The 15,746-nt window shown below is 49.6% G+C and overlaps 1 protein-coding gene across 5 annotated transcripts; it reads left to right on the top strand.

Annotated features, from left to right (window-relative positions):
- The first annotated feature begins 4,214 nt into the window (after positions 1-4,214).
- On the top strand, positions 4,215-15,178 carry LOC121447151 (C-type lectin domain family 18 member A-like). 5 transcript variants are annotated; one of them, XM_041650234.1, is made up of 12 exons: positions 4,215-4,490; positions 5,049-5,140; positions 7,239-7,481; positions 9,200-9,297; positions 9,749-9,870; positions 10,050-10,157; positions 11,154-11,246; positions 11,985-12,091; positions 12,694-12,823; positions 13,129-13,225; positions 14,168-14,259; positions 14,757-15,178. In XM_041650234.1, the coding sequence occupies exons 1-12, from the start codon at positions 4,334-4,336 to the stop codon at positions 14,792-14,794; spliced, it is 1,377 nt and encodes a 458-aa protein (XP_041506168.1). In that variant the 5' UTR covers positions 4,215-4,333; the 3' UTR covers positions 14,795-15,178. The 5 variants fall into 5 exon arrangements, with proteins under 5 accessions (XP_041506168.1, XP_041506171.1, XP_041506170.1 ...); XM_041650237.1 differs by lacking the exon at positions 7,239-7,481; XM_041650236.1 differs by lacking the exon at positions 10,050-10,157.
- Positions 15,179-15,746: the final 568 nt, after the last annotated feature.

Here is a 15,746-nt window from a genome sequence, read left to right as displayed (position 1 = left end):
GATGTGACCATGTGTGTTTTCCCTTTACTTATTGTGGTAGTTTGAATGTAACTGGCTCCCATAATCTCACAGGGTGTGACACTATTAGGAAGTGTGGCTTTGTTGGAGAGGGTGTGGCCTTGTTGTAGGAAGTATGTTGCTGTGGAGGCAGGCTTTGAGGTTTCCTATGCTCAAGATACCACCCAGTGTCTCAGTCCACTTCCTGTTGCCTGAAAGATGTAGGACCCTCAGCTTCTACTCCAGCACCATGTCTGCCTGCACACCACCATGCTCCCTGCCATGATGATAATGGACTGAACCTTTGAAACTGTAAGTGAGCACCCCAATTAAATGTTTTCCTTTATAAAAGTTGCCGTGGTCATGGTGTCTCTTCACAACAATAGAAACCCTAACTTTGATACTTATTAACCTAGAGTTTCAAATAGTAAACTAACCTTGCATTCTTGTTAAATTAAAGACTATTTAGTCATGGTATCTGATCTACTTTGTATGTTGCTAAATCAAGTTATATATTCTGTTGAAAGAGGTTTTATGTCTGTATTCATAAGGAATATTGATCTGTAGTTTCCCCATGATGTCTATACCTGGCTTTGAAGCTAACACTGAACTTAGCTGTGGGAGCCCACAGATGTGGATTCATTCCACCTTGACCACAGATCAGAGGGTTCAGGCCTATTCTTGTTCTTTTAAAGTTATGACAGGTTTGACCCAGGGTGTGGATACTAACAGGATGTTTTGACCTAGGGAGTTTATTTCTTGATGCTTTGGGTATTGAAAAGGTGATTACTTTGTTTCTTGTACCGTGGTAAAGAGGTCTTTTGTCTTTCCCTTCCTCTTTGGTTTGGGGTATATAAAGCTTTTGAGAAATAAACGTGGGGTGAATCTCAGTGCTTACTGGATTTTTCTATCTGCCATTTCTTGGAAAATCTTTCACTTGTATTAGTCAGACCTCGCAGCTGTGACAACTACCTGGATGTTGTGTGATGTATTTTGCTCTTTTGACGTTCTACTTTTTTTGGGGGGGGGAAGCCACCACCCAGCTCCCAAATAAATCACAAACTGAGGCTTATTCTTTTTTTTAATATTTATTTATTTATTGTGAATACAATATTCTGTTTGTGTGTATGCTAGCAGACCAGAAGAGGGCACCAGGCCCCATTACAGATGGTTCTGAGCCACCATGTGGTTGCTGGGAATTGAACTCAGGACCTTTGGAAGAGCAGGCAATGCTCTTAACCTCTGAGCCATCTCTCCAGCCCCCTGAGGCTTATTCTTAGTTATGGATGTCTGACCTTAGGTTGGCTTGTTTTTAGTCACCTTTTCTTATCTTAAATTATCCCATCTACCTTTTCCCTCTTTTATCTTTCTTACTTGTCTGTTTCTTACTTTCCTTCTTAACCCATGGCTGGCTGGGTGTCTGGGTGTCTGGGTGGCTGACTGGCTGGCTGGCTGGCTGGCTGACTGACTGACTGACTGGCTGGCTGACTGGCTGGCTGACTGGCTGGCTGGCTGACTGGCTGGCTGACTGGCTGACTGACTGGCTGACTGGCTGGCTGGCTGGCTGACTGACTGGCTGACTGACTGACTGGCTGGCTGGCTGGCTGGCTGGCTGGCTGGCTGGCTGACTGACTGACTGGCTGGCTGGCTGACTGACTGGCTGACTGACTGACTGACTGACTGGCTGACTGGCTGGCTGACTGGCCAGCCCCTGAGGTTCCTCTCCTTTGGCTTTGCTTCTCCTCCTATTTATACTTTCTGCCTACCAGCCCCACCTATCCTTTGTCCTGCCTTCCTGTTGGTCATTCAGCTTTTTATTAGGACCATCAGGTGTTTTAGACAGGCAAAGAATCACAGCTTCACAGAGATAAACAAATGCAGCATAAACAAAAGCAACACAGCTTGAAATAATTCTCCACAACACTGGGATTCTAGGCATGGATCACAAATTCAAACCACTCTGGGCTACATATGAAAAAAAAGTTCTGGGGAAACACTAATGGAGTATGGTTGTCATCCTGGATGTCAGGCAGTGGGGACAAGGCCAGGCAGCAAGGTGTGTGGCTTTGTACAAAACCCGGGGCCTCAGGAGCTTCTACCTCAAACGGATAGCCAGCATCTTCAAGCTCACCACAGCAGGGAGAGATGGCTCAGCTGTTTAAGAGCACTGACTGCTCTTCAGAAAAACCTGGGTTCAATTCCCGACACCTACAGGCAGTCCACAATCATCTGTAGTTCCAGTCCCAGGGCCTCTGACACCCTCCTCTAACTGTGGGCACTATACACACATGATACATAGACATGCATGCAGGCAAAACATCCATAAACATAAAATAAAAGGGATTTTTTTTTCCTTTTTGGTTTCCCAGGGTTTTTCTGTAGTTTTGGAGCCTCTCCTGGAACTAGCTCTTTTTTTTTTTAAATATTTATTTATTTACTGTGTATACAATATTCTGTCTGTATGTCCACAGGCCAGAAGAGGGCACCAGACATCATTACAGATGGTTTTGAGCCACCATGTGGTTGCTGGGAATTGAACTCAGGACCTTTGGAAGAGCAGGCAATGCTCTTAACCACTGAGCCATCTCTCCAGCCCCTGGAACTAGCTCTTGTAGCCCAGGCTGGCCTCGAACTCACAGAGATCCACCTGCCTCTGTCTCCCAAGTACTGGAATTAAAGGCATGCGCCACCACCGCCCGGCTTGAAAGATCCACTCTGTATGTAAGTTAAAACCCTGGGAATGTGGAGACTCTCAATTAACTGGGATGTACCTGGGACTCACTGTCCAGCTTCCCCATATGCAGGATTGCATCAGAGCAAGGTTCTTGTGACACGAATAAGTTACATTTGTAAACATGCATTGTAAACTCTATTAAAAGGGAGGCTATGGGGGTAACAAGATAGCTCAGTGGGAAATGGTCTCTGCCATCAAGCTGGATGACCTGAGTTTGGCTGCTGGGAACAACAGTAGAAGAAGAAAACTCTCTCTCAAAAGTTGTCCTCTGACTTCCACACACATGTTCTATAACCCAGACACCCATACTCTCTCCCCCACACACATAATAGCTATAACTTTTTACAGATAAAAATGCAGCTATTATTAATCATGAAGAGGGTCCACCATGGTGAGCTTGAAGCTGCTGGGCCATCTGTTTGAGGCAGAAGGAGCTCTTGAGACCCCGGGTATTGTACAAAGTTGCACGCCTTGCTGCCTGGCCTTGTCCCCACTGCCTGCTATCTATGTCCCATCAGCATTTCTCCAGAAACCCATGCATTCCTCCTGTGCCCCAGCAGAATTTCCAAAGGGGTGACCTCTGAGAGAGCTGCCTCCAGGGCCAGGGACTACACCAACTTCAGAACAACAAAGTCCTGGCTTCAGAGCAGGTGAATAACCTCGGAGGGCATTGACTATGGCCGGCATACCAGTCTTTGATTTGGCTGTGGTAGATCTGCAGCGATTCTGGTGGGATTGTGTAGGCTTCAAGTAGACCCTAAACATTATGGCAATGTGCTACCTTCCTGCTCCACTGTGGCCTATTTGTCTAGAGGCAGGCTTGTTCAGAGCAGGACTCAAGTCAGCCAAGGGCATCCATCACAGGCTCTCCTCTCTGTCTGTCTTGCCCCTATCTTGACCCAAAGTCACATGGGTAAGCATGGTGGGACCTGGAGCAGAACTCATACCCTCACACTGCCTGAAGTAGCACATCTTCCTCCCTGAAGGTGCAGCTCAGGCTCACTCCTCTATGATCCTGCTGGTGCCACCTGTCTTGGGAATAGTTACTTCCTCCCTATGTTTAATTCATGGCTGGGGGTTTGGGATGCGCTTCTCAAGAAAGGCAAGAACTCCGCTGGGGTCTTGCCCAGTTCCTGCCTGCTTTATGGGCCCACCGCCAAAGTCCCAACCTCCTCCCCATGAGTGGGGCTAGGGAATAGAAGCTGTCCGTAAGCTTGGAGGACAGCTTGTACCTGCCAGGGTACAGCCATCAAGTCGCTAATCCACCGTCCTGGAATGTCTGCAGGCCAATCAGCAGGGTCTTTGGGGGCTCCCCGAGGGTGCTAATAATCCTACAATGATTAGCAGGGGCCACGGGGTCAGTGCACACTGCTCTGCTTGCTGTTGCGGAGCAGACTGGCCAGACACTGGAGCTTGAGTAACGAGGCATTTAGAAGAGTTCTGTGTCTCTTTTGAAGCCTGTGCACCACCGAGGGGAGGCTGTTTGGACACAATGATGACTCACTAGCCTCCTCCTTTTGTCTGGCAGCTTAGCGTGACTCCTGGAGACTGTGAACAGCTTCACGAAGCCTGGATCGGTTAGTTGAACTGCTGAGAGAAGCCATGTCTGCAGAACCAGGCAGACCAAAGATTCAGCCAGAGCCCTGCCTGGGGCTGGGAGGCCAGAGCCAGTGGCTTGGTCTCTTGCTTGTGCTCCTGTCTCTCCTTGACATCTCCAGGACAGAAGTGCAGACACCCCAGCAGGCTCCAACTCTCCAAGGTAAGGGGTACCTAGGCAGAAACGGGAGTAGAGGTGCTGTTTATGAGCCTGAAGAAGGGGTACCAAGGGGTTTCTAGGAGTCAGGTACCCAAAACTGATGTAATATGATGGGAGGACCCATTATAACAATCCAGGGAGGGGGACATGGTGAAAGGATACTGGGGAGGAAGAAGGAGGAAGCAGATGGTCCAGGATTGGAGTTAAGGAAAGATACTAGTTAGAGCGTTCACCTAAGACCTGAGAAGAAACCCAGTGGTAGAAAGGAGCTGCAGCCAGAACTGCTTCTAGTCCAGGGCTGGGTCTCTTATTCCCCTCATCATCCCCCACCCACAAACCATTGCTCTGGATTTGGCCTGTCCTCATCTACTTCCCTGTCTCTCTCCTGACCTCCCTCCATCTCTGTCCTGGGAGTTCTCCCCTACACACCTACTATTGTCCCTCCTCATCTCAGATCCGTGTCCCTGGGCGGGGTTGTGCTCTCAGCTGGCTGGGGGGGGGGGGGGGGGGCGATGTCCCAGATGCTGCTGGTCATCGCTAACCTTGTCTCCTGGCCTCCAGCCCTGAGCAGAAAGGAGAGTTTCTTAATCCTCTCCCTGCACAACCGCCTGCGGAGCCAGGTCCAGCCTCCTGCAGCCAACATGCAGAGAATGGTGAGTATGCCCAACTGCTCTATCAAGGCTGCCAGAGCCCCAAAATGAGCCCAGGACGGCTTGCCAGTGTCAGGTCCCCTTTCCCCGGGGCACCATGGTCTTGGTTGCTGGAGATCTATGTAGCCTCTTCCTTCAGGGAAAGCCATTAGTATGGAGGTCAGTGCCCTCAGCAACTCACACTGGCATAAAGGACAAACCTGCCTTTCCGGGCATCCTGTTGCCACGGAGATCAACAGACATGGAGGAGCCAATCTTCCCTCCTCCAGGGAAAAGGAGTTACACAAAGGAGTCCCGCAGAAACGGGAGAGGTGCGGAGCGGGGAGCGAGCAGCATCCCGCTGGGCTGTGGGGGAACTGGTACAGGACCAGGGTTTATCTAGCAAGTATAAGGAGCCTCTCCCAAGTTCCTCACGCACTCAATTATTTGCAATTTAGAACCTCTATGATGGAGGCTGCAGACTTAGGGCTGATCATTCTGAGGGCACAGTCGTACTGCCTTCATAGTCTGGGACAGCCCCCCCCCCCCACTACCTTCATAGTCTGGGACCCCCAATAGACTCAGCCCATGAGAACAGGCTAGGGAACAAGGGAGGAATTGAGTAAGGGAGGGCAAGGTTCCCCTTGGCTGCCTCGCGTAAAGTCCTCTCGAGGCTGACAGCCACAGCGGGTGGTGACCTTGAGAACTCAGGGGTCAGTTTCTCAGGAGGTGGGGGAGGGCCAGGAGGGAACAGTCGGCTTCTCTGGCGGGCTTCTCTCTCCTGCCCTACTCTGAGGGTCTCTGTCTCCTCCTCGTGCCTACTGTCCTGAGCTTGATCTTCCGAGTTGTACTTGAAAGGCAGTGAGTGAGTCCTTCTACCCCCGGGACCCTGATGATTGAGCAGAGTTAGGATTTGTACCTTTCTCGGGGCCCTTTATCAAAGGCCTGGAAAAATCACATTTGGGGGCTGGAGAGATGGCTCAGCGGTTAAGAACATTGCCTGCTCTTCCAAAGGTCCTGAGTTCAATTCCCAGCAACCACATGGTGGCTCACAACCATCTGTAATGAGGTCTGGTGCCCTCTTCTGGCCTGTAGGAATACACGCAGACAGAATATTGTATACATAATAAATAAATAAATATTTTTAAAAAATCACATTTGGCCAGAGGGGGGCAGCAGAATTCTTCTGACTGTGGCCAGTGCTTGTTCTTAAGGAAAATACAAGCCAGCCTCCTACAAATCTGGGCACTGTCCCGGCTCAGAGTACTAGATGGGGAACATGGCTGCTGAAGTAATTCCCTTGCCTAGGCTGGTGCTGTTCCCTAAGGAACAGGGCCTAAGGGTGTTTATGCAAGGCTCAGGAAGATGGAGGCACAATTGGCTTTCCTGACGTCTCTTGGGCAGCTCCAGAGGTCCTGTCTGAACCGTATGAGGCTCTGCCTGGTGAGGAAAAGAGCTCTGAGCATTCATTAGGCAGGCAACTCCCTCTTTGCTCAGTGTGAGCTGGCACCCCACGGATGCTCAAAGACCATGGGAGGTGATTCATTGGCCATTAGCTTCCCTCTTATCTAAAGGCCGGTTGTAATGGTTCGTTTTGATTGTCTAGAAAGGAATTTCACTGAGCAATTGTCTAGATCAAGTTGGACTGTGGGCGCATTGGTGATGGACAGTCTTGATATGTTAACTGACTTAGAGAGACCCAATTTAAAAGTAGGTGGCCCAAGCTGAGCGGAGTAGCACATGCCTTCACCCCAACACTTGGGAAGCAAAGGCAGGCAGATTTCTCTGAGTTTTAGGACAGCCAGTTCTACAGAGTGAGTTACAAGACAGTCAAGGCTACACAGAGAGATGCTGGGTGGCAGCATTCCCTGGGTTTGAGTCCTGGGCTGTAGGACCAGGGAAAAGGAGGCCCTGAGCTGGGCACCACACGCACGGCTCATTCTCTCTCTCTCTGCTCTTGACTGGTTGTGACGAGTAGCTTCAAGTTCTTGCCTCCTTGACTTCTCTGCAGTGATGGACTGGAATTTGAGCCGAATAAACTGTCTCTCCCCAAGCTGATTTTGTCACCCAGCAACTGGAAGGGAAAACCACCTGAGGGTGTCTTTCTTTGTGCCACCCCCAGGACTGGAGCGAGAGCCTGGCCCGAATAGCTCAAGCCAGGGCAGCCCTCTGTGGCATTTCAGCCACCCCAAACCTGGCATCCTTCCCACGGCACACCCCACAAGTGGGCTGGAATGTGCAGCTATTGCCCGTGGGCTCGGCATCCTTTGTCGAAGTGGTCAACCTCTGGTTTGCCGAAGGGCTGCAGTATAGACATGGGAACGCTGAGTGTGCCCACAATGCCACCTGCACCCACTACACCCAGGTGAGTGTATTGCCAGTGAGGCTAGGGCATGGTCTCCCAGTCATCTTAGAAAAGGCCGTATTTTATCCTTAAAAGGACACTCTCTATATTTAGAGGTAACCACACCAGAGCCCTGTACCTTGGCTTTTCCTTCTCTCCCTCCATAGAAGAACCTTTCTCAAGTTCAGGTGCATCATTCTCAAGAAAGTTTCCTTCTTTTTCTCCTCCATTCAACAACTATGAATATTTCTTGAGTGATTAGATAGATAGATAGATAGATAGATATAGATACACACACACACACACACACACATATATATATATTTATACACACACCCGGTTCTGTTTAGAGGCTTAGTACAACACTGAATAACACAAGCAAAATTCTCAGCCTGTTTTAATACCTTTAGTATACACATCATAATAGTGAAATTGACCCAAAATTTTAAATAGAATCTTTGTCTTGTTTCCTATTTTCTGGAATAAATTATATGACATTTGTTATAATCTGTCCCTAAAACAATTGGACCTTGTTCCATTTTGGTTTCTTTTTGTTTTATTTGTTGTTGGTTTTTTTTTTGTCTGTTTTTGTTTGTTTGTTCGTTACATTATAGCCAGGCAGTGGTGGCACACACCTTTAATCCCAGCACTTGTGAGGCAGAGGCAAGCATATCTTTGTGAGTTTGAAGCCAACCTGGTCTACAAGAGCAAGTTCCAAGACAGGCTCCAAAGCTACAGAGAAACCCTGTCTCAAAAAACAAACAAACAAATAAATAAATAAATAAATAAATAACATTATATTAAAGCAAGGCATGGAAGCATGCCTACAATCCTAGGACTCAGGAGGCAGAGGCTGGAGCATCGGGAGTTCAAAGTCATCCTTGGGTACACAGAGAGTTTGAGGCTAACCTAAACAATATGAGATCACTCGTTAGAAAAAAAAATATGGATTAGTGGACTGGGGAATGGGGGACTGTAACTGAATGGCAGGGTCCAGCATGTGCCAGGCCCTGAAATAAATCTCTAGCAGGAAAGGACAGTCTATAAATGGAACATGATGGAACGTACCTTTAATTCTAACATCTGGGAGACAGAAACAGGCGGGACTCTATGAGTCTGAAGCCAACCTCTTTACATAGTAATTTCCTGGCCAGTGTTGCATGCTGCAAAGTGAGACCTTGTCTAAATGTGTGCACATGTGTGTGTGTGTGCGTGTGTATGTGTGTGTGCGTGTGTGTGTGTGTATGTGGCAGTTGTTCTCAACCTTCCTAATGCTGTGACCCTTTAATACAGTTCCTCATGTTGTGGTGACCCCCAACAATAAAATTATTTCACTGCTACTTCATGACTATAGTTTTGCTGCTGTTATGAATCGTAATGTAGATATCTGCTATGCAGTGCTATAGGGAGAAGTGAAGGCTGGCAACCATGTTTACATCTTACCCAAGGTCCTTGATAGCAAAGTCTTTCTTCTGTCACTCTTTCCATCTGCCCACGATCCTCCCTCCTTTCAACACTTAGTAATCGTCCATCTTCACCCCTTCCATTCCACAAGCTTCCCTCAATTCTGATGGCTCTGCTCAGCATAGCTGCTGTTCCTCGGGCTCCAGGGAGGTAAGGAGCCCCTGTCTGCCTGGTTGAGGCCAAAGCCTCCCCAGGTATAATTGTCTGAGCTGCAATCCCCCATCCTGAAGTAAGGCTAGTCTGAAAGGGTTTCTGCGCCATTGTGTTCTCTGCAGCTTGTGTGGGCCACCTCCAGCCAGCTGGGCTGTGGGAGGCATCTATGCTCTGTGGACCAGGCAGTCATGGAAACCTTTGTCTGTGCCTACTCCCCTGGGTAAGCCCCTCACCAGAGGCTGGGTGATAGCTGGGGGTGGGGTGAAGGACAGGGAGGCTGGGACTGAAGGGGAGGCGTGAGTGGATGACTCCCTCTTAGGGTACACCCAGCCACCCAAAATGTCTTTACCCTTGTTCTGCATAAGAGAGAAGTAGACAAAGGGAAGAAGATATAAAAGATTCTGGCCATGAAGGAACAGGACTTGTCCATGAATGTCCTTCCTACTCTGAGGGCAAGTGTCCAGGAGTCATCTCTCTTTCCTCGCTGGTCTCCTGGCAGATCCAGCCCCCTGAATCCCTAACTCGGCCAGAGTGCTAAAGGGGCCCATGGGGAAGGCAGCCAGAACCCATTCCTTCCCCACCCAAAGCCTCTCCTCAACTCTGCCCAAAGCTCCTGGTCCTGCCCTGCCCAAGGCCAGGTTCTCCAAACCCTCTGATGCTTCCTCTCACAGAGGCAACTGGGACGTGAACGGGAAGACAATCGCCCCTTATAAGAAAGGCTCCTGGTGTTCACTCTGCACAGCCAGTGTCTCGGGCTGCTTCAAGGCTTGGGATCATGCAGGAGGCCTCTGTGGTGAGTGTCTTGCCATATTTGCCTCCAGAAACAGTGGGTACACGAGGGTTAGAATTGGTGGGAACTAGCAGTCTGAGGGGCTGTCCCAGAAGCCTTGGCCTCAGCACCTAAGAAAGCCCCTGCCTGACCTGCTGGAAAGAGAGAGGCCTCTTCTCAGAATTACCTCCTCTTTTCACCAGAGGTCCCCAGAAACCCATGTCGTGTGAGCTGCCGAAATCACGGATATCTCAACATTAGCACTTGTCTCTGTCACTGTCCCCCTGGCTACACAGGGAGGTACTGCCAAGGTGAGGATTTGGTGTTCATTCTGGCTGAGCCTGAGGGGTGAGTGTGAGGGAGATACACCTCAGTCGGCATACACCTATCCTGTGGTGTGTACTGGAGCTGGAACAGCGGGACCACTGGAGGGCTGAAGTGGCCAGACATTCAGAGAGTTCTGAGGGAGTCTCAAGTGCATTAGAAGTGTTGACTATCCGGGCAGTGCTGGCACACACCTTTGATCCCACCACTTGGGTGGTAGAGGCAGGTGGATCTCTGTGGGTTCAAGGCCAGCCTATTCTGCAGAGTGAGTTCCAGGACAGGCTCCAAAGCTACACTGAAAAACCCTGTCTTGAAAAACAAAACAAAACAAAATGAAAAGAAAAGAAAAAAGTGTCTACCACTGTCTTTTCACACTTTGTGCATCCATTCAGTAAAAATTCAGAGCCCCAAGTGTATGCCCTACCCTGATATAGATAGATAGATAGATAGATAGATAGATAGATAGATAGATAGATGGTTTTAAATGCTTAGAGCTATAACCCTAGTGCTTGGGAGACTGAGGCAGTGTGACTGTCATGAACTCCAGATCAACCTAGGCTACATAGTGAACTATAGCTCAGTTAGGACTATATAGTAACAATTGACTTAAAAAGATAAAAGGAGGGGCTGGAGAGATGGCTCAGAGGTTAAGAGCATTGCCTGCTCTCCCAAAGGTCTTGAGTTCAATTTCCAGCAACCACATGGTGGCTCACAACCATCTGTAATGGGGTCTGGTGCCCTCTTCTGGCCGGCAGGTATGCACACAGACAGACTATTGTATACATAATAAATAAATAAATATTTAAAAAAATATGAAAGGAATCAGATTTGGCCCTATAGACTATCTATTGAAACAAAGACAGAATTAGGAGACAGAAGGGGCCTCTCCTGTCCCACTGCCCACTCTCCGTGACCTGTCAAGGCAGTATGAGGTCCAGGTGGTTAGAGGCTTAGCAGTCTGCTCTTCTGCTCTGTCCTGGCAGTGCGGTGCAGTGTGCAGTGTGTGCATGGCCGGTTCCGGGAGGAAGAATGCTCCTGTATCTGCGATGTCGGCTATGGGGGAGCCCAGTGTGCCAGTGAGTTCCAACCTGAGGTTGCTTTCAGAACTCTCTTCAGTGCGTATGTGTGGTGGGCTGGATCTGACTTTGCCAGCTCATAACAGTTCATGTGTCAAGCTATTGCCAACTCTTTGCTCAGGAAAAACACTAATATCCTCAAATTGGTCACAGTGGAATATTTATATCGATGGAATTGGCAAAGGCTACAAACTATGGATTTGTGGGCGGGGAGTTCAAGACAGGTTTTTCTGTGTGGTCCTGGCTGCCCTGGAGCTCTCTCTGTAGACCAGACTGGCCTCACTCAGAGATCCACCTGCTTCTGCTTCCTGAGTGCTGGGACTAAAGGTGTGCGCCACTACTACTTGGTTTATGGACCTTTTTTTTTTTTAATGGTATTTTATTTGTGTGTGCGTGCCACAGAACAGGTGTGGATGTCAGAGGACAATTTGTGGAGGTCAGTTCTCTCCTTCCACCATGTGGGTCCTGGGGATTGAACCCAGAGCATCAGGCTGAGCAGCAAGCGCTTTGCCTACTGAGCTGTCTCTCCAGCCCTGGGCTTCTCCCAGCCCCCTCTTTCTTTCTCTTGAGTGGTTTCATACTTGCAAACTTACCAGCACACTCCTGCCTTCTCCCCATTTCCAGTTTGGAGTAGTTGACTGGAAGCTGGGGTACCTTGAACTTAGCTCAGCCTGGTGGGAGAGGGTAAGGATTCTGAGATCATCACACAGACTTGGGCCTTCCTGTTCCTGCTGCCAGCCAAGGTGCACTTCCCTTTTCATGCCTGTGACCTGAGGATTGATGGAGACTGCTTCATGGTGTCTTCTGAGGCAGACACCTATTACGGAGCCAAGACGAAATGTCAGGTGAGGGCTGATCCTCGCCTTCCCAGGGTTGTAATGGGGTGACTTTGGGCCAACTTCTCCTGGCCTCGTTCTCTTCATTAGTAAAAAGCAGGAGTCATAGATTCAAGGCTCATCCAAGCCAGGAGCCCACTTAACACCCAGGAACAAGGCTCCGCCCCACTCCTATGGAAGGAGCTGTCTTGACTCAGCTCCAGCTGATAGTGGACAGGCTGAGATGCCATTACAGGCTGGGCAGAACACAGAGTTTCCTAAAGCCAGAAACCCAAGTTTTCCTTCGCATTTCTTGACTTGCTAATATTGACAATTGGTCTGATTATATTCAAGATGCCATGTTATTGAGACAAAACTCTCGTGAGAACAGGGCCATGCTTGGGCCCATGAACTGCTAATTGGGTTCATGTGCACATATAGAGGGAAATCTAACAGCGGAGAGAAAGAGGATTTCCATTCTCAGAGGCAGGAGATTGTTGGGGATGGAGATAATGACAGCCCAGCCAGCACACACATTTGGGATCCTGACCACGGTGGGACAACAGAATGGGCAGAAAGGTTTGGGACTGATTGCTACAGCCTGTCCCATATGACCCAGAGTGGGGTTACAGGGAAAAGGTGGAGTGCTAGCCCAGATTGAGAGCCAGAAAGTACAAGACATCCTTGCCTTCTACCTGGGCCGCCTGGAGACCACCAACGAGGTGACTGACAGCGACTTTGAGACCAGGAATTTCTGGATTGGTGAGTGCTTGGCAGGATGGGGTAATTGGGGGACCTTAAGTTCTACAAAACCATAGGAGAAAATGGACTTTGGCAGCCCCCACCACCCACTAACAGATAGCAAGGGAATGGCAAGGGTTTGGAGCATGGAGCAGGTCAGTAGTCAGGATGGTCTTCTTCCCTGGGAAGAGGGCCTCAGGAAGGGAAGAACCACAGTTGGGGGAGAGTTCTGGAAAGAGAGACTTAACACCTGGGAGGTTGAAAGGTACTAGGCAGCAGGCTTCTGGACTCTCAGACGATGGGCAACCTTGGCTATCCTGGCCCAGGCCTCACCTACAAGGCATCTAAGGACTCCTTCCGCTGGACTACCGGAGAACACCAGTCCTTCACCAGTTTTGCCTTTGGGCAGCCTGACAACCAGGGGTGAGTCTAGCTAGGATGCTTATCCCCTCCCCTGGGCCCACTTCCCACTTGGATCTGTCTGAGCTTCAGATGCCCCTGAGGAACCTTCACCCAGCCTGTAAAGGTCTGGACCTTACCTGGTTTTAGGTGCCAGGGAAGCCTGGACCCCGCTAATGCAAACACAGGGCTGAGGTCAGGAAGGCACAGAGGTATACATTACATGGAAGAGGGGACTCAAGAAGTTTCCATCCAGCTGGGTGGTGGTGGCTCACACCTTTAATCCCAGCACTCAGGAGGCAGAGGCAGGCGAATCTCTGTGAGTTTGAGGCCAGCCTGGTCTACAGAGTGAGTTCCAGGACAGGTTCCAAAAAGCTACACAGAGAAACCCTGTCTCGAAAAAAAAATTCCATCCATGTATCATTGTTATTTGCACTGGCTACCTGTAGCCCACTCCCTTACCTGTCTACTGCCTGCATCAATTCATCATTTCTTGCATCCACCTGTCTGCATTCGTCATGCCTACCTCCACCAGCTGTCCTGTACAGAGAGCATTCTGGCTATGTGGCATTGCCCTGGTCTTCAAAGCCCAGGAGTGCCATAATAGGGATAGAGGTGGTGAGTCTACATCTGGAGTCATCCAGGACTCCAGATCTCTCTCCCAGCACATCCTCATTGCAGCCACGCCTGACTGAATGGCCAGCAAATATTCTCTTGGTGGCAGAAGGATGAGGGCCTGTCTATTCCCGCCGTGGCTAAGTGCTGGACCGGGCTGGGTGGGGAGTTACAGGGGCCTCCCAGTCTCCCTGTGGAGAGTTGTGGTGTGCAGGGAACAGAGTGGCACTGGCTCCCAGCAGTCCCTGGGTCTCACAGATGCGGGTGTCCTGAAGGGGTGCAGGGTTGACCACTCTGGTCAGTTCCTAATTTCATTCCTCTCCCCAAGCAGTCTTTATTCTGGCCCCACAGGTTTGGAAACTGTGTGGAGATGCAGGCATTTGCTGCCTTCAACTGGAACGACCAACGTTGTAAAACTCGAAACCGTTACATATGCCAGTTTGGTGAGACTGTGGTCTCGGCTTTCCTCCCTTGAACCTGTCCCCTGGTGTGCTAATGGTCTGCTCTCTGTTGCTTGGACATCCAAGTCCTAGGAATATAGTGTTTCTGGGTGCACAGAGTCAGAGAGAGTTTCCTGCTCAGGGCCTTGTATTTACAGCTGTCTGAGGCTGAGAGGATGATGATGGCCCAGCATTGCGAGCCGTGCCCCTGCAGAGAAACAGGACTGGACCCACATCTTGCTAGGGAGTTCTCCAGGGTTCCTCTCCTCCTATCGTAAAAGCTATCACCTGGGGATCTGTCAGATTCCCTACTGTGCCCTAATTGCGGACAGCCCAGTAATCTATGCGGGAGGGACAGAAGTGACCCCTGGACCATCTCAATTGCCAGCATCCACCTATTAGAATTTGGAGTTCCCCAAAAGAACACAGCCATGGCTACTTCTGGGTGAGTACAGCAGAGCCCCCTCAGGCGGACTCACTCTGTTATGCTTCCGTTCCAGCTCAGAAGCACATTTCCCTGTGGGAGCCAAGGCCCTGAGCCTGGCCAAGCAGCTCTTCTGCCATCCCCGAGTGCACGAGTCAGTTTGCCTGCCTGCTCACCTGTGTGAAACAAGGGCCTGGCTGGGATTGAAGGTCCAACATCTTCAGAGGTCTCAGAACTTGCACAATGCTGGACATTGGGTAAGGGTAGCACTGAAGCCCGTGAGAAATGAACACGGGGTCCTAAAGAAGCCTAGCACAGGAAGAGAAAAGCCAGGGACCCTCAGTCTGCTTTTGAGTGGAAAGATAGGTTTCCATGGATCCTTGAAGCAAAAACCAGAGCCAGTAGCCAGAAGATGTTCTGCTCCATCTGGACCAAACTCCCTTGGGCAGCTGGAATTTCCCAGATCAGAAGCTTTACAAAGAATTAAATGACATTATGAATCAGCTGCCTTTGTGATTGGTCAATTTATTTTTCTTTTTTCCCTGTGTGTATTTTGTTTTTATATTGTTGTTGCAGTTACTGTTTTGTTTTGTTGTGCTTGCCAATTTCTGACTGACCTCAAATTCACGTGTAGCCCAGGCTGGACTCCAACTCACGACAAGCCTCCTTCCGTAGCTTCCGGGGTACTGGAACTTTAGGGATGCACCATCATGCCTAGCCAACTGCTGGCCTTGAAGGGGCATTCAGATGGTGGAGAAGATATTCCTGGGACGATCAGAGGGGCTGGTGCTTCAGAGTCCTCAGTCCCTTTCAGCTCATCCTCAGGACCTAAGCCACACTCTGGGCGTTTTCAGGCTCCCTGGTAACTTAGAGACTCAATTCTTTGCCTTCAGAAACTCCTCCTCCTCGTCTTCCTCCTCCTCCTCCTCTTCTTCTTCTTCTTCTTCTTCTTCTTCTTCTTCTTCTTCTTCTTCTTTCTCTTCTCCTCCTCCTCTTCCTCCTCTTCTTCCTCCTCATCTTCTTTCTCCTCTTCTTCCTCCTCTTCTTCCTCCTCGTCCTCCTCCTT

The sequence above is a fragment of the Microtus oregoni genome, unplaced genomic scaffold (genome assembly GCF_018167655.1).
Source record: "Microtus oregoni isolate MIOR12 unplaced genomic scaffold, Mior012 000004F_ref0000308, whole genome shotgun sequence".
Lineage (NCBI taxonomy): Eukaryota > Metazoa > Chordata > Mammalia > Rodentia > Cricetidae > Microtus > Microtus oregoni.
This window is presented reverse-complemented; position numbering and strand designations above follow the sequence as displayed.